At 46.5% G+C, this 24,970-nt stretch overlaps 1 protein-coding gene across 1 annotated transcript in view; it reads right to left on the bottom strand.

Moving 5' to 3' along the window:
* LOC311239455 (dipeptidyl peptidase 9-like) overlaps positions 1-24,970 on the bottom strand; it is a 93,068-nt gene that overhangs the window by 13,350 nt on the left and 54,748 nt on the right. Inside the window, exons 15-17 of the mRNA XM_084327763.1 lie at positions 18,853-18,998; positions 3,460-3,606; positions 1,022-1,174 (exon numbers count right to left, since the gene is read on the bottom strand). Of these exons, the coding sequence (XP_084183889.1) occupies positions 1,022-1,174; positions 3,460-3,606; positions 18,853-18,998 (446 nt within the window). The remainder of the gene's footprint in view (positions 1-1,021; positions 1,175-3,459; positions 3,607-18,852; positions 18,999-24,970) is intronic.

Consider the following 24,970-nt stretch of genomic DNA (forward strand, 5'->3'; position numbering starts at 1 on the left):
CCGAAATAGCAAAGTTATCCTATAATGTCCACATTACAGACCTGCATAAAGGACATAAAGTACTTGTACACAACCTACTGTAGGGTAAGGGATGGGCCATGGCTGCACACAACAGTGCCAGTGCGCACACGCACACGCACGCACACACACACACACACACACACACACACACACACACACACACACACACACACACACACACACACACACACACACACACACACACACACACACACACACACACACACACACACACACACACACACACACACACACACACACACACACACACACACACACACACACACACACACACACACACATGCTGAAAGGCTCTGGAGACACACGGGTTGATATCAGCTAATTACAGAGAGGGATGATTAGGTGGCCTTGATGTCAGGGACCTGATTGGGAATTTGGCCAGGAACGTCAGGGAACCCCCTACTCTTTATGATAAACAGGCCAGGGAACGGTAAACGTTCCAACCTCACCTTGAAGATGTTGGGTCTTAGGTATTACTTCAGTGTTAAGAGTGCACTGGGCAGCAGGTGTACACTCTCTCCTCACCTTGAAGATGTTGGGTCTCTGGTATTACTTCAGTGTTAAGAGTGCACTGGGCAGCAGGTGTACACTCTCTCCTCACCTTGAATATGTTGGGTCTCTGGTATTACTTCAGTGTTAAGAGTGCACTGGGCAGCAGGTGAACACTCTCTCCTCACCTTGAAGATGTTGGGTCTCTGGTATTACTTCAGTGTTAAGAGTGCACTGGGCAGCAGGTGAACACTCTCCTCACCTTGAAGATGTTGGGTCTCTGGTATTACTTCAGTGTTAAGAGTGCACTGGGCAGCAGGTGAACACTCTCTCCTCACCTTGAATATGTTGGGTCTCTGGTATTACTTCAGTGTTAAGAGTGCACTGGGCAGCAGGTGAACACTCTCTCCTCACCTTGAAGATGTTGGGTCTCTGGTATTACTTCAGTGTTAAGAGTGCACTGGGCAGCAGGTGAACACTCTCTCCTCACCTTGAAGATGTTGGGTCTCTGGATCAGGCCCATAAGGGACAGGAAGCCCCCGTAGGACCAGCCGTGGATGGCGACACGACTCAGGTCCACAAAGTTAAACCTCTCTGAGACGTACTGCAGCCCCTCCACCTGGTCCTCAATCTCCACCTGACCCTGAGACAGACAGACAACGAAACAGAGAGACACAGACAGATAGATACAGAGACAGAGACAGACAGACACAGAGACGGACAAGACAAACAGATTAATGTAGGCTATTAAAGACGCAACATTTACACAATAACTAGGGATTCACCTATACCACTTATTGACTGTTGATACCATGTCCCTATTGTCCAGGTACTGATTCCATCCATTACAATTACTGAACACGAAGAGCTCAGACCATTAGTAAGGAACCACTGGACAAAACTGACTGTATATGAAAGAAGGATCAAGAAAATCAAGCCACTTTCCTTTGATTTCTGACACAGCTCTCTGTATAAGACTGTGTTGTGGAAAATGATCCAATAGTAATACTTTTATTCTGTTATTGACCCGATATTTTAATTATCCTGCTTGTTTTGATATTTGACACCAGCATCGGTACCAGTGCATTACACTCAACTGCGACAAATCATCATCAACATCATCATCGACCTGCGCATTCCTCACCTGCTCCACCCAGGATTTCTCCCTCAACATCAATGGTTCCATTGTCACCCCCTCCACTCACGCCCGCAACCTTGGTATCATCCTCAACCCTGCCCTCTCATTCCTCCCCCATATAAACCAGATCACCAAAGCAGTTTTTTTCCACCCCCCACTCTGATCACATTACCCCTGTCCTCCATGACCTCCATTGGATCGGATCAAATACAGGATACACTTCCAAATACTTCTCATCACCTTCAAAGCCCTCAACAACCTGCCCCCCCTACCTCTCTGACCTCCTCCACCACCACACCCCTACCTCTCTGACCTCTCCTCCACCACCACACCCCTACCTCTCTGACCTCCACCACCACCACACCCCTACCTCTCTGACCTCTCCTCCACCACACCCCTACCTCTCTGACCTCCTCCTCCACCACACCCCTACCTCTCTGACCTCTCCTCCACCACACCCCTACCTCTCTGACCTCCTCCACCACCACACCCCTACCTCTCTGACCTCTCCTCCACCACACCCCTACCTCTCTGACCTCTCCTCCACCACACCCCTACCTCTCTGACCTCTCCTCCACCACACCCCTACCTCTCTGACCTCCTCCTCCACCACACCCCTACCTCTCTGACCTCTCCTCCACCACACCCCTACCTCTCTGACCTCCTCCTCCACCACACCCCTACCTCTCTGACCTCTCCACCACCACACCCCTACCTCTCTGACCTCTCCTCCACCACACCCCTACCTCTCTGACCTCCTCCTCCACCACACCCCTACCTCTCTGACCTCCACCACCACCACACCCCTACCTCTCTGACCTCCTCCTCCACCACACCCCTACCTCTCTGACCTCCTCCTCCACCACACCCCTACCTCTCTGACCTCCTCCTCCACCACACCCCTACCTCTCTAATAATAATAATAATAGATTGGATTTGTAATGCACTTTTTGTTCGCTGGGATCCCAAAGTGCTACACTACATGGTTAAAACAGTTAAAAAAATAGAATAAAATAGTTATTAGTAAAACAAATAAAATAAAATACAGAATAAAAATAGAACATAGTTAATTAAAAACATAGTATAAACAGACAATTTAAAAACAAAGCGCAATAAAATTTAAATAAAAAGCTAACAGTCAAAGGCCTTTTTGAACAGATAGGTTTTCAGGCCTGCTTTGAAAGAGTCCAGGCTCTGTGGTGCCCTCAGCTGGATGGGGAGGCTGTTCCACAGGCGTGGTGCAGCCGTGCAGAAGGCTGACCTCTCCTCCACCACCCCTACCTCTCTGACCTCCACCACCACCACACCCCTACCTCTCTGACCTCCTCCTCCACCACCCCTACCTCTCTGACCTCTCCTCCACCACACACCTACCTCTCTGACCTCCTCCACCACACCCCTACCTCTCTGACCTCTCCTCCACCACACCCCTACCTGTCACCTCAGGACTGCTGACGCCAACCTTACTTTCCATCAAGACTGAGCTCCTGGGGCGACAGGGCCTTTGCTGCAGCTGTACTGTCCTCCCCAGCCACATCTGCAATGCCAACACCCTACCGCCCTTTAGAAAAGCCCTCAACACCCACCTTTTCACTCTTGCTTTTGACCCATAGTTGTTTTGTTTAGTTTGTTTAGCTGTTTTTAACACACACTGTGAAGGCTTTTTGAGCATTGTGAAAAGCGCTATATAGAATATATGCATATTTAATGTATACATAAATGCGCTATATAAATGTAATGTATTATAATTATTATTATGAGCCCGTTGCCTCTCTCTCTGGTGTTTTTACCATTTTGTTTTTGAGCGCTCCTTCAAACTGCAGCCCCCTCTGACAGGACCCTCTGCCGTCGATCACCACCACGGCGTAGCCCAGAGAGGCCAGCGTGTTCAGACGCAGGTACTTCAGCCCTTTAAAGGAGTTGTTCACCAGCTGCACCTGAGGACAAAACAGACACCTAATAGTGGTGTTCCTGAACCAATAACACCTAACGCTCACAAGATTAAGGCATCCTAAGTTGGCCGATATCAATAAAGTCACTTTCATGGAATGTTTAGAAGGCCCATTTGTCAACAACGGTTGCTATGTGCAAAACAATAGTCGTTATGTGATTGTGTTATGTTGTGTTTTTCCAATGTTTTACCTACGCTAACACTGCACAGAAATTAGGCATTTTCTTTCGAAAGTGGTTACCAATGGTTACAGGCAGCCATGTTAGAAGAAAGAGAACTACACAGACATTTTGTGCAAAGACCTCTATTCTTGTGTCCTGAGCCTTTCAGCCATTTCAGAATGGGTACAATACAGTACAGCTCAATACACCCAATTGTTAAGGGGATGCAGACCAGAGAAAGACTTTCGTCTTGTTTACATCAGGGTCCCCCATTTTCAATTAATCAGGACATATATGACATACTTGACATACAGATAGACAGTACTGCTACATCTATACATTTATGACATACCAGATTTGCAAATACAGTACTGTTTGTGATACAAAAAGAGTCCAGAAAAGGGAGTATATACATTTGACGTGAAAACTGTACATTGGAGGAGGTTGGGTGGGGTTGGGTGGGGGGGTTGGGGGGGGAAACACTGTACAACTGTACAAACAAAACTGTACATTGGAATATTGACAACCATACTATGGTATATACATTTGACGTAAAAACTGTACATAGGAGGAGGTTGGGTGGGGTTGTGGGGGGGGGGGGGGGGGGGGGGGGGGTTGGGAAACACTGTACAACTGTACAAGCAAAACTGTACATTGGGATATTGACAACCATACTAGGTAATTTACATTGGAGGGGGTTGGGGGGACGACGACACTGTACAAACAAGCAAAACTGTACATTGGAATATTGACAAAACCATACTAGGTAAATTACTGTACATTGGAGGGGGTTGGGTTAGGACATTTACAGGGGCCAGTTTCGAATTGCAGTCTCCCGTAGGTGTTCCTTGAGAGTGGTTTTGAAAGTGGGTAGTGATTCACACTCCTTTACAGCTTTGGGTAGGGCGTTCCACATTGATGTGGCATAATTGCGAAACGTGTTTAGTCCCTTGTTTGAGCCGAATCTGGGTTTAACATGATTTGTGGAGCTCCCACTGGTGTTGTGATTGTGGTATTCACTGACCTTTGGGAAGTATTTTGACATGTACATGGGTACCTTGGTCGTGTAGTGCATCTTGTAGACCAGGCCCATTGCAAGTTGCTGTACTCTGTCGTCTATTCTAAGCCATCCTAGGTTGTCAAAGTGGGCAGGGGTGAGGTGGGTTCTAGGAGTAAGGTCAAGCAGTAGTCTGACCAGTTTGTTTTGAGATGTTTGTAATTTTGTTTTTAGCGCCTTTGAGGTGCTTTGGTACCTTGAGGTGCAAGCATAGTCGTAGTACCCTTGAATGAGTGCTCCTGCCAGAGTCTTCAGGGTATTCTTGTTTACCAGAGAGGAGATCCGGTACAAGAATCGAGTTCGTTGGTTGACTTTTTTTTATTACATTTGATGCCATTTTGTCACAGGAGAGATTAGCCTCTAGGATGGAACCCAGGTAGGTAATTTCATCTTTCCTTGTGACAATATTGTCACACACTGTAACTGAGAAGACGTCGGTCTTGCTGAGTTTGTTATTTGAACCGAAGAGAATGGACTCTGTTTTGCCCATGTGTAATGATAGTTTGTTATCAGCGAGCCATATGCAGATTTTGCCTAGTTCCGAGCTGAGGGTTTTTTCAACCTGTAACTTGTTCTTGTCAGAGACCAGCAGGACTGAGTCGTCCGCAAACAGGAACAAGTTGCAGTCACAAGCTGACGACATGTCATTTGCATAAATTAGGAACAGTAGTGGTCCTAGTATGCTTCCTTGTGGAACACCACAGCTCACTGTGAGGGGGGGGGATGCGTGTATACTTTCCGCAACGGAATTCGGTTTCCGGGTTCCTCTGATTGGCCGTGACCCCCACGTGACCCGCCCCCCTATCCACCGCTGCTGCTGCCGCTGCCCTGTGTGTTGACGCGCGCGCGGCATGGACTTGACTGCCGCTTTCAATTTGACGCTCGCTTCCTGATGAGACACGCTTTGCTCGCTGCTGTTTAATAATATTGTCGCTTTTCACATCGCGAATATTGTCGCTTTTCACATCGCGTGCTCTTGTGCAGTCATCTTGAGTCAAGAATCACTTTTCCCACTTCAATGACAGAGCTCTCTTGTTTAATAATATTGTTGCATCATCTTCTGAGTCCAGAAACGCAGTCATCTTAATGTGCTGCTTATGCAGTTATCAGCTGTTCAAGAAACGCAGTCATCTTAATATGCTGCTTATGCACCACATCAAAACATGTAAAATATTTAAACAACCATTAAGCAGTGTTGGACGCATCACTCAGGAAGTATAGGAGTTGTGGAAAGCAGGATGAGAGAGCGTAGATTTCAGTGTGTATCATTGTCATCTTCTGAGTCCAGAAACGCAGTCATCTTAACACTTTCAGTGCCACCAGGGGGCGCACGACTTAGTGCTTGAATGCCACCATCCACTTCAATGTTAACGTTAATATCGCCTAATCTATGTTTTAAATTATGGCTATGTGTCTAATCTGCCCGTCGCTTATCAAAGAATCATTTTCCAGTCAGTGCTGTCAAGGCAGATAGGTTTTTTATCGCTTCATTTCCGTTTGAGAGCATTTTGAAAAGCACCCGTTTTGAGGTAAAAAACAGCCCATTCTGGGCCATTCTGTGATAATCGTCTTTTACTGGAATATTCCAGAACGTTGATATTTGTCAGCCTATTTATGAATCGTTTTCAAATAAACGCTAGATGATCAATATTATACGTACACGCACGCACGCATGTCCTTAGGATCCTGAGAGCTATGTTGTCTGGAGCCTAGTGCTCCTGGTAGGGTCACCCATGGCAAACTGGTCTCAGGTGAGGGAACAGACGAAGAATGGTTCAACCACTGCCCGGTGGGCCTGAGAGGGCAAAGGGCTAAGGGAGCACTACCCTGACAAAAAAGTACCTCTGGGTAGGCCAATCCCCCGCTCAGAGGTTAACTTTTGATTACGAAAACACTGACATATAACTTGAGCGCAAGGTCTCCCGGTGGTGGATCCGAAATGGAAAATATGACGTCTGCTAGCCAAAGCCTCTGGGAAGCTAGGAGATCGAATGTCCTCCCAACCAGGAAACCTACAAAGATAGGAACATGGAACGTGCGCACCATGTACGAAGCAGGGAAAGCTGACAACATCGCAAAGGAGATGCAAAGTTACGGCTTACACATACTAGGTTTAAATGAAACAAGATGGATAGGTTCAAGAGAGAGCAGATTAGCATCCGGAAAACAGATACTGTACTCTGGACATGAAGAAGAAGGCGCCCCACACACGCAGGGGGTAGGCATCATGCTCTCAACACAGGCGGAGAAGGCTCTCATTGGATGGGAACCAGTCTCCTCTAGACTCATCACAGCAAAGTTCAGAACGTCTCATCCAAGAATCACACTCAGGATCATTGTGGCATACGCACCAACCAACGATGCCACAGAAGAGTCAAAGGAGGAGTTCTATGGAAAATTACAGAACACACTACTCAAAGCAACGGAAAGGGAGGTGGTTATAGTGATGGGCGACATGAACGCCAAAGTGGGAAAAGAAAACAACGGATACGTACCAGTCATGGGACAGCAAGGAGTGGGCTGCAGAAACGAAAATGGGCAGATGTTTTTGGACTTCTGTGCAGACAACAGCCTGGTAATTGGCGGAACCTTTTTCCCACATAAAGAAACTCACAAGACCACATGGGTGTCCCCTGATCAGAAAACATGCAACCAAATCGATCACATATGCATCAGGAAGCAGTTCAGACGATCTCTGCTCGATGTGCGAACAAAGAGAGGTGCAGATGTGGGATCAGACCACCACTTAGTCATAGCAAAGGTACAACTGAAGCTGAAAAGGGGGACCCCAGGAAACAGAATAACAAAGTATGACACCAAGAAACTGGAAGAAAAACTACACCAGAAGCACTTCCAGATCACACTGAGGAACAAGTTCCAGGCCCTGGCTGAAATGGGCAGTGGGGAAGAAGAAATCGACGAAAGCTGGGAGAAGATCAAAAACGTGTGGCAAACAACCTGCGAGGAAAGTCTGGGAAGAAGAAAGAAAGAAAACAAAATGTGGATCACCCAAAGAACATTGGACAGCATGGAGGAGAGGAAAAAGGCAAAGGACCACCTCAACAATGCCAGGACGAGAGCAGCCAAGGAGAAGCACACAAAGGAATACAACAGGATACTTTATACCAGCGGCCATCAGGCTCCACAACAGTGGGCAGCGACTAGCAGCCTCCAGGCTCCACAACAGGGGGCAACGACAGCGACTGCTACCAGACATTGACCTGGGACTTATAGGAACCCAAGGAGGACAACCTACACTACCTTAGGCTTACTGCACCTTATGTGGATACTGTGATACTGTGAATAATGTATATTTCAGTGGATACCGTGATACTGTGAATAATGTATACTCAGTAGATAGTAAATTATAACACTACCTTATGCATACTGCACCTTATGTGACACTGTGAATAATGTGAATATTTCTTCAGCTAGTCAGATAGTAAATTATATTGACCATATTGACCAAATTGTTTACACTGCCTGTGTTGTTTTTACTACCTGTACACTGTGTTGTTGTTTTACTACCTGTACCCCCCCCCCCTCCCCCCCATGCTGCTATGATGCCTGAATTTCCCCAAGGGGATCAATAAAGGAATATCTTATCTTATAAAGAAATAAAGAAAAAGGTCAGGGCGGACAAGAGATGCTACTATGAAGAGCTTGCTACACAAGCAGAAGAAGCAGCGGGACAGAGAAACATGAGAGAGGTATACAACATCACCAGGAAGCTCTCAGGGAGAAGGATGAGATCAGAGAAGCCCATAAAAGACAAGGCAGGAAACACACTATCCACAAAGGAAGAACAAACAAGGAGATGGGTAGAACATTTCACAGAGCTGCTCAACAGAGCACCAGCGAGCATCCCAGCAGATATACAAGCAGCAACAGACACACTCCCACTGAAAATGACCCCCCCAACAAAAGAAGAAACTAGGAAAGCAATATCACAATTGAGAGATGGGAAAGCAGCAGGACCAGACACCATTCCGAGTGAAGCATTCAAGACCGACATCACTACAAGCATCAAAGCACTCCATCCCCTCATGAGGAAAATTTGGCAAGAAGAAAGGATACCCAAAGATTGGAAAGAAGGCTACATAGTGAAGATACCAAAGGAAGGGGACCTTGCACTATGCAAGAACTACCGGGGGATCACGCTACTTTCAACCGCCAGCAAAGTCTTCAACCGGATAATTCTAGATAGGATGAAGACTGCCGTTGACATGCTCCTCAGAGACCATCAAGCAGGATTCCGGAAAGAAAGGTCATGCATAGACCAGATCGCCACACTGAGGATCATCATCGAACAGTCCCTGGAATGGAACAGCTCTTTATACATCAACTTCATCGATTTCGAACAGGCCTTTGACAGTCTAGATAGGAACAGTCTGTGGCACCTGATGGAGCACTATGGAATCCCACCGAAGTACATCAACATCATCAGAGGATCATATGATGGGATGACAAGTAGGGTACTGCACAGAGGGGAGCCCTCAAACCCGTTCGAGATAAAGACCGGAGTGAGACAAGGCTGCCTGCTGTCCCCCTTCTTGTTCCTGCTGGCCATTGATTGGACCATGACGAAGACAACAGAAGGAGCCAGAAACGGCATCCAGTGGACACTGATGCACCAGCTTGAAGACCTCGATTTTGCAGATGACCTAGCTCTCTTATCACACAGTCACCAGCAAATGCAACAAAAGACCAACAAACTAAAGGAAACAGCCTCAACTCTAGGAATGAAGATCAATAGGGTAAAAACCAAGATTATGAAGATCAACACAAAGTGCCAGCAAAACATTGAACTAGAGGGAGAGGCCATCGAAGAAACTAACTCCTTTACCTACCTTGGGAGCGTAGTAGATACAGTGGGTGGTACAGAAGAAGACATCAGAGTGCGAATCGGAAAAGCAAGAACGGCATACAACCTACTTGGTCGAGTATGGAGGTCTCGCGAAATAAAAACCAACACAAAGCTGAGGATCTTTAACTCCAATGTTAAATCAGTCCTCCTGTATGGCTCGGAGACCTGGAAGACAACCGTAGGGCTGAAGCAGAAAGTACAGTCCTTCATAAATTCCTGCCTCCGCCGCATTCTAAGAGTGAGATGGCCAAATGTCATTACAAATCTGGACCTGTGGGAGCGCACAAAACAACTACCCCCGCCAGAAGAAATAAAGAATAGAAAGTGGATGTGGATAGGCCATACCCTGAGAAAGGAAGACACAAACATCACCCGGCAAGCCCTACGATGGAACCCACCTGGAAAGAGGAAACGCGGCAGGCCTCGAAACACCTGGCGCCGTTCTTGGGAAGGGGAAATGAAAGAGGCTGGACTGGGATGGCACAACATCGTTCGGGAGGCCAAAAACCGTGCAACATGGAAAGAAATCGTCAGTGGCCTATGCTCCGCAGGGAGTGCAAAGGCTTAAGTCAAGTAAGTCACGCACACCCATTCGAGGCGCGCGCTGATAATAGCCGTTTTCATTTCCTCATGGATTTTACAGTGAAACCGCTGGAGCACATATCAGAAAAAAGCGTATATCTTCATCAAAACGAGTCTGATTATCCTAACACTGATAACATAGATTCCTTACAGGGCGGCTAGGTGGTGTAGTGGACAAGTCACTCGCCACCAGTGTGGAGACGCTAGGATTCGCGTGTTCGAATCCAGCTCTCCACATTGTTTTTCAGTTTGGCTGGTCGTCCGCAGTAATACACATTGGCCGTATTACGGGGAGGGAAAACTGAAGGGTGGGGATCGAACGTTGTGAACAAGCGACTCCTACAAGTCGGTTGGTGCGCCTGCGCAGTAAAATCAGGAAGTGTCGGGGGCAGCGTGAGCCTCCCACGCGTTACTCCTCGACACTGAGAGACCGAGCTGCGCAGGTGAAAAGATGCGACTGCTGTTACCTCAAGTACCGGAGGGGACTTGTGCTATGTATGACTTAGTCCACATTGCAGCCGGCTTGTGGGAGGCAAGAAACAGCGTTCGTGACAGGGGAGGGTTGAATTGGATGATACGAAATTGGGATGGGAGAAAATATGGAAAAATGGGAGAAAAAGTGGATCAAAAAAAAAGATTCCTTACCTGACATCAGATGGTATCCAACTGGTATATTCCAATTCCTGATCACCATTCGAAAAAATCGATAAGTGTATAGATCTAACGTGTATACAGTAGAACTCATGATCCGCAGCGCTCAGAGGATCCAGAATGAACTCTGGTAACCCCGGCTGCATCAGTGGACTGGAAAATGTGGACTGGAATAATTTTTTTCCCCCATCCATTTTCATTGAGTCCATTCCAAAATCCCTGATGTCATCTGGGAGACGATAGGGGGCGCTTTTTTCACATCTGATCGCCGGCGGTCCTTGGGTAGGCTAGGGTAGGCTCGCGTGATGCAATATGATTTCAGATCACTAAAAAAAAAAAAAAAAAAATCCGAGAATTCTCGTGAGTGGCTTTCAACGTAACTATTATAAATCCGAGAAAAGCCGTGAGTGGCAGTCAAAGTGTTAATGTGCTGCTTATGCAGTTATCAGCTGTTCCAGAAACGCAGTCATCTTAATGCTGCTTATGCACCACATCCTACCTTGAGGGGAGGGAACAGATGGTGGAGGTAAACGGTACCCTATCCCCCCCGCGTGTATACTTTCCGCAACGGAATTCGGTTTCTGGGTTCCTCTGATTGGCCGCGACCCCCACGTGACCCGCCCCCCTATCCACCGCTGCTGCTGCCGCTGCCATTGTGTGTTGACGCGCGCGGCATGGACTTGACTGCCGCTTTCAATTTGACGCTCGCTTCCTGATGAGACACGCTTTGCTCGCTGCTGTTTAATAATATTGTCGCTTTTCACATCGCGAATATTGTCGCTTTTCACATCGCGTGCTCTTGTGCAATCATCTTGAGTCAAGAATCACTTTTCCCACTTCAATGACAGAGCTCTCTTGTTTAATAATATTGTCGCGTCATCTTCTGAGTCCAGAAACGCAGTCATCTTAATGTGCTGCTTATGCAGTTATCAGCTGTTCAAGAAACGCAGTCATCTTAATATGCTGCGTATGCACCGCATCAAAACATGTAAAATATTTAAACAACCATTAAGCAGTGTTGGGCGCGTCACTCAGGAAGTATAGGAGTTGTGGAAAGCAGGATGAGAGAGCGTAGATTTCAGTGTGTATCATTTACTCATTTATCATTTAACATTTGAAAAGCATACATTGTTGTCATACAGAAGTACAGAATACTTTTATACAAAATGCTTCTTACTGTTACTGTTAAGAGACTGTGCTAGACAAGATAAGTATGAAATAAAATAGTATAGCATGTAAAATAGAAGTAAAAATAGAGGTCACAGTGTACAATGTTCGATGCAGAATAGAAGTAACTGAGTTAGTTTAGTTTAGTTTAGTTTCTTTAATAGTTGTCATACAGAAGTACAGAATACTTTCATACAAAATGCTTCTTACTGTTACGCTCCAGAGACTGTGCTAGACAAGATAGTATCAAATAACATAGTATAGCATGTAATTTAGAAGAAGAAAATGAGGTCACAGTGTTCGGTATAGACATATGTACAATGTTCTGAGTTACCATATAATATACAATACTATGCAGTGTACTAATGTACAGTACTATATAGTGCAAAGCAGAAATGGGATGAGGTACAATTTAGGTACAATTTACAGTAAGGTGTACGAGTTGTAGTGCAATCCTTCATCAATAAATATAAAGTGTGGGGAGTGGGTGCTACAGTGTGTTTGTTTAAAGTGGGTGTGTGCTATAAAGTGTGTGGAGTGGGTGCTACAGTGTGTTTGTTTAAAGTGAGTGTGTGCGTGTGGATGTGTGTGCTATGTGCGTTTGGTGGTTGTTGTTGTGTAGTGTTCATTGTTCGTTTAGCAGCCTGATGGCCTGGGGATAGAAGCTTCTTCTGAGTCTTTCTGTGCTCGCCTTGAGACTCCGGTATCGCTTGCCTGACCGCAGCAGTTCAAAGAGGCAGTTGTTCGGGTGACTGGAGTCTTTAATGATTCTCTTAGCCTTGCCCTTGCAACGCTTGTTGTAAATGTTCTGGAGGGTGGGGAGCCCCCCTCCAATTGTGCGTTCGGCTGAACGTGTCACTCTTTGTAGTCTGCTTTGGTCTTGTGCAGTGCTATTCCCAAACCAGGAGGTGATGTTGCCGGTCAAGATGCTCTCTATTGTACATGAGTAGAAGTTCTTAAGGATCTTCTGACTGACTTGGAACTTCCTTAGGCGCCTGAGGAAGTAGAGGCGTTGTCGTGCCTTCTTCACAACACTGTCAATGTGTGTGGTCCATGTCAAGTCCTCGGATATGTAGGCTCCGAGGTACTTAAAGCTGTTGACTCTCTCAACCGGTGCCCCGTCGATGCTGAGGGGGCTGTAGTCCTTGACCCCCGACCTCCTGAAGTCCACAATCATCTCCTTTGTTTTGCTGACGTTCGGGGAGAGGCTGTTTTCCTGGCACCATCCCGCCAGGACGCGTGAATATTAAAGGCAACCAACTTGTGTTCAGCTTTTCGTTCAGCGTTTCTCTGATTGGCCACACGGCCAATCAATCAATCCACTAGCACACGCCCTTGCGGCGCGGCAGAAGCGCTGGTCAAACCAGCGCGCGGTGTTCTGTTATGTGACTGTACTACAGCGGTGTTCTGTTGTGTGACTGTACTAAACTCTTCCACCACATGACATGACCGACATTTGACATACAGTACACCTCCTATCTATGTTGGGATTATGTTTGGTCATGACAAAACAATAAAAATCGCTACTGTTAGTAATGCTGCCACCACCCACTTCAATGACAGAGCTCTCATATTTGCGAATGCATAAACTATATCTTAAATTATGGCGATGTGTCTAATATGGCTGTCGCGAAGTCATTGATAAGCGACAGCCATATTAGACACATAGCCATAATTTAAGATAGTTTATGCATTCGCAAAATATGAGAGCTCTGTCATTGAAGGGCTTCGTTCTACAACGGAGCACGGCCGCTGCTGCTGGAGCTGGACCGAGTCAAGCCAGCGGCGGCGCACGGAAGCCGGGGATAAACCACCGCGTCGCCCCGCTGGCGATTCAGGCTCAGCAGCCTCCACGGGCGAAATAACATATAACGTTACAGTTCCACACTGATGTACAGTGAGTGAGTGTCTAATATGGCTGTCGTGAAGTCATGCCTCTCCCTCTGAAAGCCCATCCACGCTGTGTATCATAGAGACATAGAGCACTGGGTTTTATCACTGGAGATATATTTCTCACTCACCATTGTATTTTGCGCCATCTGACAATATCATAATGATGTGTTTTCTATATTATATCCACAATCATTCATCTAAAAAATTGTATGGGCTTTGATTAAACATGTAACCTACACCTACTGTAACTTACTGTACCTCTGCTTCCTACAGCACAGCAGGTAATGGCGTTAATCAATGGAACGCAAAACATAATAACGTTACGCTTTCTAGTTCAGCGCATTTCATAACTGTATGGGCTTTGTTTATACACGAGTGAATCTGGTAGTTGGTTGTTAAAAACGCGAAACATAATAACATTACGCTTTCTAGTTCAGCGCATTTCATAGCGCTCCACTGCTACCGCAGCCCAACACAAGTGTGTTGGAACAGCAGCCACAAGTTGGTTGCCCGCGCTGCCGCTCGCTTGCGCTCCTTGGATTTCATTTGGGACGACTGCGCTTGCCTGCGCGTGGGGGCGGGGGGGGGGGCGCGGCCAATCAGAGAAAAGCCGAACACAAGTTGGTTGCCTTTAATATTCACGCCGCCAGGACCTTGACCTCTTCCAGGTAGGCCCTCTCGTCGTTGGCAGAGATCAGGCCCACCACCACTGTGTCGTCAGCAAATTTGATGATTGTATTGCTACTCCGCTGAGCCACACAGTCGTGTGTGTACAGGGAGTAGAGGAGGGGACTCAGAACACAGCCCTGGGGGGCCCCTATGTTGAGGGTGATGGATGAGGAGGTGCAGTTGCCTGCTCTCACCACCTGGGGTCTGCCAGTCAGGAAGTCCAAGACCCACTGGCAGAGGTCATAGTTCAAGCCCAGGTCCCTGAGCTTGGCTATGAGTATGGAGGGGACTATGGTATTGAATGCCGAGCTGTAGTCGATGAATAGCATTCTCACATAGTTCCCCTGCCTCTTGTCCAGGTGTGATGCTGCTGTGTGCAGCACATGGGCTATGGCGTCCTCCGTGGACCTGTTGGGGCGGTATGCAAATTGCAGGGGGTCCATGTTGATGGGGAGGGAGGAGCAGATGTAGCCCTTTACTAGCTTCTCAAAGCACTTCATGGCACTACCATACAATATACAATATACTATGCAATGTACTAATATACACACTGAAATCTACGCTCTCTCATCCTGCTTTCCACAACTCCTATACTTCCTGAGTGACGCGCCCAACACTGCTTAATGGTTGTTTAAATATTTTACATGTTTTGATGCGGTGCATAAGCAGCATATTAAGATGACTGCGTTTCTTGAACAGCTGATAACTGCATAAGCAGCACATTAAGATGACTGCGTTTCTGGACTCAGAAGATGACGCGACAATATTATTAAACAAGAGAGCTCTGTCATTGAAGTGGGAAAAGTGATTCTTGACTCAAGATGACTGCACAAGAGCACGCGATGTGAAAAGCGACAATATTCGCGATGTGAAAAGCGACAATATTATTAAACAGCAGCGAGCAAAGCGTGTCTCATCAGGAAGCGAGCGTCAAATTGAAAGCGGCAGTCAAGTCCATGCCGCGCGCGTCAACACACACGGCAGCGGCAGCAGCAGCGGTGGATAGGGGGGCGGGTCACGTGGGGGTCGCGGCCAATCAGAGGAACCCAGAAACCGAATTCCACCATCTGTTCCCTCCCCTCAAGGTAGGATTGCATCCAGCTCACTGATAGACCAATTGCTTTTAGCTTGTCAATCAGAATGGAGTGATTGACAGTGTCGAAGGCCTTTTGTAGGTCCAGCATGACCATGCCGCAGTATTTGCCCGCGTCCACCTCTTGTTTGATGTGGTCGTTCAAAAAGAGAAGGCATGTGTCAGTGGAGTGGGATGTTCTGAAGCCAGATTGGAATTCGTAGATTAGATTTTTTTCCGCTAGGTACTTTTCGACCTGTTCGTAGACTATTTTTTTCATGACTTTCGAGATGGAGGTGAGAATAGAAACAGGGCGGTAGTTGCCTGGGTCTAATTTGCTGCCCTTTTTGTGCAGAGGGGTCACCCTCGCAATTTTGAAGTCCTTGGGGACGTGTCCCTGTTTTATGGAGAGGTTTATTATGTGTGATGACTGGGGTGATGGCGGCTGCTGAGTCTCTGAGGAATTTGGAGGGGATGTTGTCATGGCCAGTGGCCTTGTTAGGTTGGAGGGCGCTCAGTTTTTTTTGTACCTCATCTGTTGTTACCATTTCCAGCTTGAAGTCGTCCTTGCGGACCCCTAGGTTTTTGTAGTAAGCTACTATATACTAAGCTACCCAGGTACTGCACAGCACTCTCTCCCACCTTGACCGTCAGAAGGGGGGCTATGTGAGACTGTTGTTCATTGACTACAGCTCAGCGTTCAACACCATAGTCCCCACCAGACTGGTGGACAAGCTGATCGAGCTAGGTCTGAGCTCCGCCCTGAGCGCCTGGGTACTGGACTTTCGGAGTGAAAGACCCCAGGTGGTCAGGGTGGGGGGTCAGACCTCCAACACCATCACCCTGAGCATCGGGTCCCCCCAGGGCTGTGTTCTAAGCCCCCTGCTGTACTCACTCTACACACACGACTGTGTGGCCAAGTTCAGCTCCAACTCCATAGTGAAGTTCGCAGACGACACGGTGGTGGTGGGGCTGATCTCGGACAACGACGAGAAGGCCTACCGGGAGGAGGTTGAGGTACTGGAACGCTGGTGCCAGGACAACAGCCTGCTCCTGAACATTGGTAAAACCAAGGAGCTGATCGTGGATTATAGGAGAGGACAGCAGGAGACACATACACCACTGACGATTAACGGGGCTACCGTGGACAGGGTGAGCAGCTTTAAGTACCTGGGGGTCCACATCTCAGAGGATCTGACATGGTCAACACACATAGACACAGTAGTAAAGAAAGCGAAGCAGCGCCTCTACCACCTGAGACAGTTAAGGAAGTTCAGAGTATCGGGGAAGATACTCCAGTCCTTCTACTCAGGAGCTGTAGAGAGCATCTTGACCGGAAACATCACTGCCTGGTATGGAAACAGCACGGCACAGGACAAGAAGGCCCTACAGAGAGTGGTGCGCTCAGCCGAGCGTACCACGGGTATTGCGCTACCTCCCCTGCAGGTTCTATACAACAAGAGGTGCAAATCCAGAGCCTGCAGAATAATGAAAGACCCCCACCACCCCAATAACAGTCTGTTCCAGCTGCTGAGGTCAGGCAGACGCCTGCGAACCCCAGCTACTAGGATGGAGAGGCTTAGGCTCAGCTTCTTCCCCCAGGCCATCAGAGCCTTGAACAATGAACATTGAGTGCCACAGAAACTGAACTATCCACACACAAGCACACACGAGCACACACACGACACGCACGCTGTGCACGCTCACACACTAGCAGCCACTTTAACACGAGCGGGCACACACTCATGCCGCACACACGCACACGTATGGCCAAGAGGAAAGGCCACTTTAAATTAGTATAACAGGAACAGTGTATTGCACTACTAAAGCTACCTAGCATGTCCTATATGCTCTGTAAATACTATGTACAGATACCGAGATGTCACACCATGTTACCTGTTACCTGTTTATTGCACAATGTTGTTTTTTTATTGGATTCTATTATATGTTGTACCACTGTATTTTTATTGGATTCTATTATATGTTGTACCACTGTATTGCACATCGTCGCGGGCAAGACCACCCGCATTTCATTGTATACTTGTATGCCGTGACAATTAAAACTCTTGACTTGACTTGACTATGTGTTCTATCCCATAACGCCCTGAGTGGGAGGGTAGTTTGTTTACCAGTGTTGTGGCTGTTTGTGAAGAAAATGTTTAAGTAATTGGCTACATCCAGCTTGTCTGTGATGAGCGTGTTGTCCGTTTTTATGTTTATGTTTGAGAATCTGGTTTTAAGTTTTTTACTGCAGCCTAGTTGATTATTGAGTAATTTCCAAAGTTCACATGGTTTGTTTTTGTTTTCCTCGGTTTTGTCATTGATGAAATTCTTTTTTGCAGTTTTGATCATGGAGTTTTTACGTGGTTTCTTCTTGTGTGTGTGTGTGTGCGCGCGCGCTGGTGCCAAGGTCTGTTGGTGACAAGCCACACCCTCTTTTCTTGATCCTCCAATCACAACAGTTGCTACCTGCAACAGTTGCAATTGGAGGATCATGAAAAGAAGGCGGGGCTTGAGTAAATTTACCCTCTATATTGTAAAGCACTTTGTGTCCTAGTACTAGATAAATGCTATCATTCATACTCTACATTTTGACAAAATCTAACCCCTGTCTGAGATGTGTTTATTTAACAACAACAACAACAACAACAACAACAACAACAACAACAACAAAAACAACAACAGGTTAGCTAATAACTAGGGATGCATCAATACCATTTTTTTCACGAAGTACTAAACTTTCAGTATCGGCTGATACCAAGTACTGATCGGATCAATCACTGTTACTTTTACGGGAAAATGTGAGCCGTGATTCAGGGGGGGATCAATAAAGGAATATCTTATCATACTGAGCAGTACAGACTTGGACTATTTGGTAGTTTGGGGTCACTGGACAGAAATAATGGAGCTATACAATAATTTGTTCTCCATCTAACATGCTTCTATCTGTTACAAATGCAGAAAATTAAGTCTAGCACGTTAGACGTTTCTCTGTATCAGATTCTAGTATTTGGAAAATTCCCTGTTTTAGCCTGGTATCAGACACAATATCTAACAGCAGTCTCTGTATGGGTGCATAACTTAATAACGACATCACAGGTCGAGCCACCAACCTGTGGGCCACCGTAGACGAAGAGGACCGTGGGGTGCTTCCTGCCGGGCTGCAGGCTGTGGGGCTTGTACACCATCCCATACAGCTGGAAGCCACACTTTCCTGGGAAGTCAAAGACCTCTGGAGGGTTGTAGTCTCCAGGGCAGCCTGGAAGAAACACAGGAACACCTCCCTTTAGGACTGTTCCACTGGTCTGATATATTTGACTTTTATTCAAAAGCTTTTAATAAACAGTGGGAAGCCTGCCCCTTAGTGACCATTTTGGGCTCTAGCGACGATGCTACTAGGTACTCTGGCAATAAAAAATGGCCGATATATCTAGCTGCTGTGTTGGCTAAAAAGCTCATCTTGAGACTCTGGAAGTCTGATGCAGCACCCTCATTTGAAATGTGGATGAGAGAGCTGGGCGAGACCCTCTACTTAGAGAGGCTTAGATTAAAAAATACAGGACGGAGAAAGGTGTTTGATAAGACATGGGGACCGGTGTTGGATTACTTAAAGGGTCTGAGGGAGGATGAAGTTTCAAGTTTCAAGTTTCAAGTTTCTTTAATAGTTGTCATACAGAAGTACAGAATACTTTCATACAAAATGCTTCTTACTGTTACGCTCCAGAGACTGTGCAAGACAAGATAGTATCAAATAACATAGTATAGCATGTAAATTAGAAGTAGAAAATGAGGTCACAGTGTTCAGTATAGACATATGTACAATGTTCGATGCAGAATAGACGTAACTGAGTTACCATATAATATACAATACTATGCAGTGTACTAATGTACAATACTATATAGTGCAAAGCAGAAATGGGATGAGGTACAATTTGAAGATGATATATAAATTCACAGTGTTACTCTTACTACATTAATGTCTGAAGGTATATTCTCTGTTGTGTCTTGACTTTTTGCCTTTTTCTAATGCTTTGGTCTTTTGGTCTCTTTCCTATTTTCCAGCAAGAATCTAGATTATTTAACTATCCTGTTTATTTGTATGTATAAATCCGCCAAATGAAAGAATGTTTTTATGTTTTTTTTATATGCCGCTGTAAAATTGTTTTTGAACAAGAAGAAAAATAAGATTGCTTGTGTGCATCATTATGGAATGTAACTAAAGTAATGTGCAATAAAAAAAGGATTGTTCCATTATCTCATTCACTCAAAATATGCTCCACAATTATACAGTAAATGCAAACGTATTAACCTACAAACCTAGCTTAATGTAAGTACACCGTGTTCTGTCTAAGTAATTCAAATTAATGCTATGCTCTTGCGGTGGCGGCCGGCCCATAGAGGGCGCTAGGGCGCCGCCCCCCTGGTGGAAAGAAGAAGAAGAAAGAATTCTTTGCGTGTCCTATTCATCCCCCGGCCCCTAGCCCCCTCCACTCCCTTTTCATGGGCGCTCCACCTCAGCTCCACCGTCAGTGTGCAACTCACAAGGCAAAATGCAAATACATTTAATCCAATCAGCGCCGGAAAAATACGATATCCGAGGGCGCTTTCTCTAGCGCTCGAAGTAGTCACTCTATTGGCTGAGAGTGGCACGTGATATCACGTCCATAATCACCTCGAGGGTCTAGTAGTAAAATACGCTCGGCTAGTAGTTGCCGGAAATTGATAATAATCACAAGATACTGTACATTCAGACAGTGTTGGATCTAACTAAATAGATTTATATGGACACGGGGCGGCTAAGTGGCGCAGTGGGCAAGGCGCTCGCCACTAACGCAGGAGATGCTGGGTTCGAGCCCAGCTCTGCGTTGCTACCAGCTTGGCTGGTCGTTCATACTAACACAATTGGCAGTGTTAGGGGTGGGAAAGCTGGTGGGTGGGGATTGGACGTTGTGGACAGCGACTCCTACAGGTCGGTTGGTGCGCCTGTACAGCAGAATCAGGAAATAACGGGGGCAGCATGAGCCTCCCACGCGTTACTCCTCGCCACTGAGAGATCGTGCTGTTCAGGTGAAAAGATGCGACGGCTGCCTCCTCGTGTACCGGAGGGGACACGTGATGCAAGGCTTCGTCCTCACTGCAGCCGACCAGTGGGAGGCATAGTCCAGCAACGTTCGAGACAAGGGAGGGGAAAATTGAAGGGAGAATTGGCGAGGCGAAATTGGGATGGGAGAAAAATAGAAAAACAAGGAGAAAAAGTGGATACAAAAATATATATATATTTATATGGACACTTTTATGGAAAGCTATATGGCTAGCTGCATGCAGTCATGTAAATGCGTATTTTGCTTTCCATCATCATGCCTGCTTTTTTCAAATCCCTAAACGTCAGCTAAACAAAAGAGATGATTGTGGACTTCAGGAGGTCGGGGGTCAAGGACTACAGCCCCCTCAGCATCGACGGGGCACCGGTTGAGAGAGTGAACAGTTTCAAGTACCTCGGAGCCCACATATCCGAGGACTTGACATGGACCACACACATTGTCTTTGAACTGCTGCGGTCAGGCAAGCGATACCGGAGTCTCAAGGCGAGCACAGAAAGACTCAGAAGAAGCTTCTATCCCCAGGCCATCAGGCTGCTAAACGAACAATGAATGAACACTACACAACAACAACCACCAAACGCACATAGCACACACATCCACACGCACACACTCACTTTAAACAAACACACTGTAGCACCCACTCCACACACTTTATAGCACACACCCACTTTAAACAAACACACTGTAGCACCCACTCCCCACACTTTATATTTATTGATGAAGGATTGCACTACAACTCGTACACCTTACTGTAAATTGTACCTAAATTGTACCTCATCCCATTTCTGCTTTGCACTAGATAGTACTGTACATTAGTACACTGCATAGTATTGTATATAATATGGTAACTCAGAACATTGTACATATGTCTATACCGAACACTGTGACCTCATTTTCTTCTTCTAAATTACATGCTATATTATGTTATTTGATACTACCTTGTCTAGCACAGTCTCTGGAGCGTAACAGTAAGAAGCATTTTGTATGAAAGTATTCTGTACTTCTGTATGACAACTATTAAAGAACTTGAACTTGAACTTGAACTTGAACATTGACAGTGTTGTGAAGAAGGCACGACAACGCCTCTACTTCCTCAGGCGCCTAAGGAAGTTCCAAGTCAGTCAGAAGATCCTTAAGAACTTCTACTCATGTACAATAGAGAGCATCCTGACTGGCAACATCACCTCCTGGTTTGGGAATAGCACTGCACAAGACCGTAGCAGACTACAAAGAGTGACACGTTCAGCCGAACGCACAATTGGAGGGGGGCTTCCCACCCTCCAGAACATTTACAACAAGCGGTGCAGGGGTAAGGCTAAGAGAATCATCAAGGACTCCAGCCACCCGAACAACTGCCTCTTTGAACTGCTGCGGTCAGCCAAGCGATACCGGAGTCTTAAGGCGAGCACAGAAAGACTCAGAAGAAGCTTCTATCCCCAGGCCATCAGGCTGCTCAACGAACAATAAACACTATGCAACAACCATCAAATGCACACAGCACACACACCCACATGCACACACTCACTTAAACAAACAACACACTGCAGCAGTGCAGCACCCACTCTCCACACTTTAGATCACCTAAACACACTTTACACTTTATATTTATTGGTAAAGGATTTGCACTACAACTCGTACACCTTACTGTAAATTGTACCTAAATTGTACCTCATCCCATTTCTGCTCTGCACTATATAGTATAGTATATTAGTACATTGCATAGTATATTGTATATTGTATGGTAACTCAGTTACTTCTATTCTGCATCGAACATTGTACATAATATGTCTATACTGAACACTGTGACCTCTATTTTTACTTCTATTTTACATGCTATACTATTTTATTTCATACTTATCTTGTCTAGCACAGTCTCTGGAGCGTAACAGTAAGAAGCATTTTGTATAAAAGTATTATGTACTTCTGTATGACAACTATTAAAGAAAACTTGAAAACTTGAAACTTGGTCATGCAGCTCAATGGCTAGAGGATGGCACTGACACTGCCAGGGCTAGGTGTTAGGAATCAACTCACCCATGCTAAAACAACAATGGTCATGTAAGGCATTTTGGATAACAGCATACCACACAAGGACACAAGGACTACATCAACTACAACATTGACAGTGTCACCAGTCACCACCCTTTAAACAGATGACTACATTCCCCAATCGGAAGCCGTGGATGAACAGAGAGGTCCGTATACTGCTTTTAGATCTGGTGACACGCAGGCCTACTGTTCAGAGATAACCTGAATACAGAAATCAAGCGGGCTAAGCACAGCCACAAGCTAAGGGTTGAAGAGCACTTCAACAACTCCGACCCCCGACGCATGTGGCAGGGCATCCAGGCCATCACAGACTATAAACCCACCAACAACTCTCCTCCAACCACTGACCCCTCACTCTCTCCCCCACCGACGTGTGTACCGCACTGAGCAGGTCAAATGCACGTAAGGTGGCTGGTCCTGATGGCATTCCACGGTCATGTGCTCAGGAACTGCACTGAGCAGCTGTCTTGACTGACATCTTCAACCTGTCACTAGCCCACTAGCCCAGGCAGTTGTCCCAGCGTGTGTTAAAACCACCTCCATCGTGCCAGTTCCGAAACACTCCTTTGCCACGAGCCTCAATGACTTCCGCCCTGTTGCACTCACCCCCATCATCATGAAGTGCTTCGAGAGGCTGGTCCTCACCAGCTCACCTCAAATCTGGCCTTTCACCCTCACTGGACAGACCCAATTTGCCTACCATGAGAACAGGAGCACGGAGGACGCCATCTCCTCAGTGCTACATTCCACCCTCTCCCAACTGGATGAGAGCAATGCCTGAATTGCTCAGCATTCAACACCATCATCATCCTCTCCAAACTCATCTCCAAACTTTGCCCACTTTGACAACCTAGGATGGCTTAGAGTAGACGACGAGTACAGCAACTTGCAATGGGCCTGGTCTACAAGATACACTACACGAAACAGGGACACATACCCAAATACTTCAAAATTACGAGAGTAACCCCCCTGCACAAAAAGGGCAGCAAATTAGACCCAGGCAACTACCGCCCTTTTTCTATTCTTACCTCCATCTCGAAAAGTCATGGAAAATATTGTATACGAACAGGTCGAAAAGTAGCATTGAATCGAATTTAATAGGAAATCTAATCGATTCGGGACCTTGTGAATCGGAATCTAATTGAATCGGAAATCGATTCGATTCGATTCTGGACCTTGTGAATCAGTGGCGATACCCAGCCCTACTCTTTACCCATGACTGCACTCCTATACATGGCACCAGCACCACTATCAATTTGCAGACGACACAACGGTGGCGGGCCTCATCAAGAACAGCGATGAGTAGGCCTACAGGAAGGAGGTCCAGCACCTGGCGCCGTGGTGAACTGACAACAACCTGGCCCTCAACACCAAGAAAAACAAGGAGCTCATCATGGACTTCAGGAAGACCAGAGCCGGCACGCACGCCACCGTCCATATCAACGGGACGGAGGTTGAGCGTGTCTCCAGCTTCAAATTCCTGGAAGTCCACATCTCTGAGGACCTCTCTTGGACCCTCAACACCTCATCACTGATCAAGAAGGTTCACCAGCGCCTCTTCTTCTTGAGGAGACTGAGGAAAGCCCACCTGTTTCCTCAGACTCTGGTGAAATTTTACCAGTGTGCCATAGAGAGCATGCTCACCAACTGCATCACAGTCTGGTACGGCAACTGCACTGCCTCAGACCGGAAAGCACTACAGAGGGTGTTAAAAACGGCTCAACACATCACTGGTACAATTGCACTCCCTGCAATTGAGTCTAATTATCACAAACAGTGTCTGAGGAAGGCACGCAGCAATTGTCAAGGACACCTCTCATCCCAATCATGGACTGTTTGCCCTCCGCTCCAAGTCAAGCAAACTCTGGAACAGCTTCTTTCCCTCAGCTGTCATCTCCCTGAACTCTGTACCACGAAGACAGCAGCCCCCCCCCCCCACCCATACCATTGCCTATACCCTAGGCTCTGTTACCCATACTGTACAAACTCTGAACTCTGTTGCCTATATTCAATACTATAGTCTACCCATATAACTCTTTATGATAGCATGTACAATAGTGATGTACTTTTATTACTTGAA

This window comes from Notolepis coatsorum (assembly GCF_963971535.1).
Source record: "Notolepis coatsorum genome assembly, chromosome: 13".
Lineage (NCBI taxonomy): Eukaryota > Metazoa > Chordata > Actinopteri > Aulopiformes > Paralepididae > Notolepis > Notolepis coatsorum.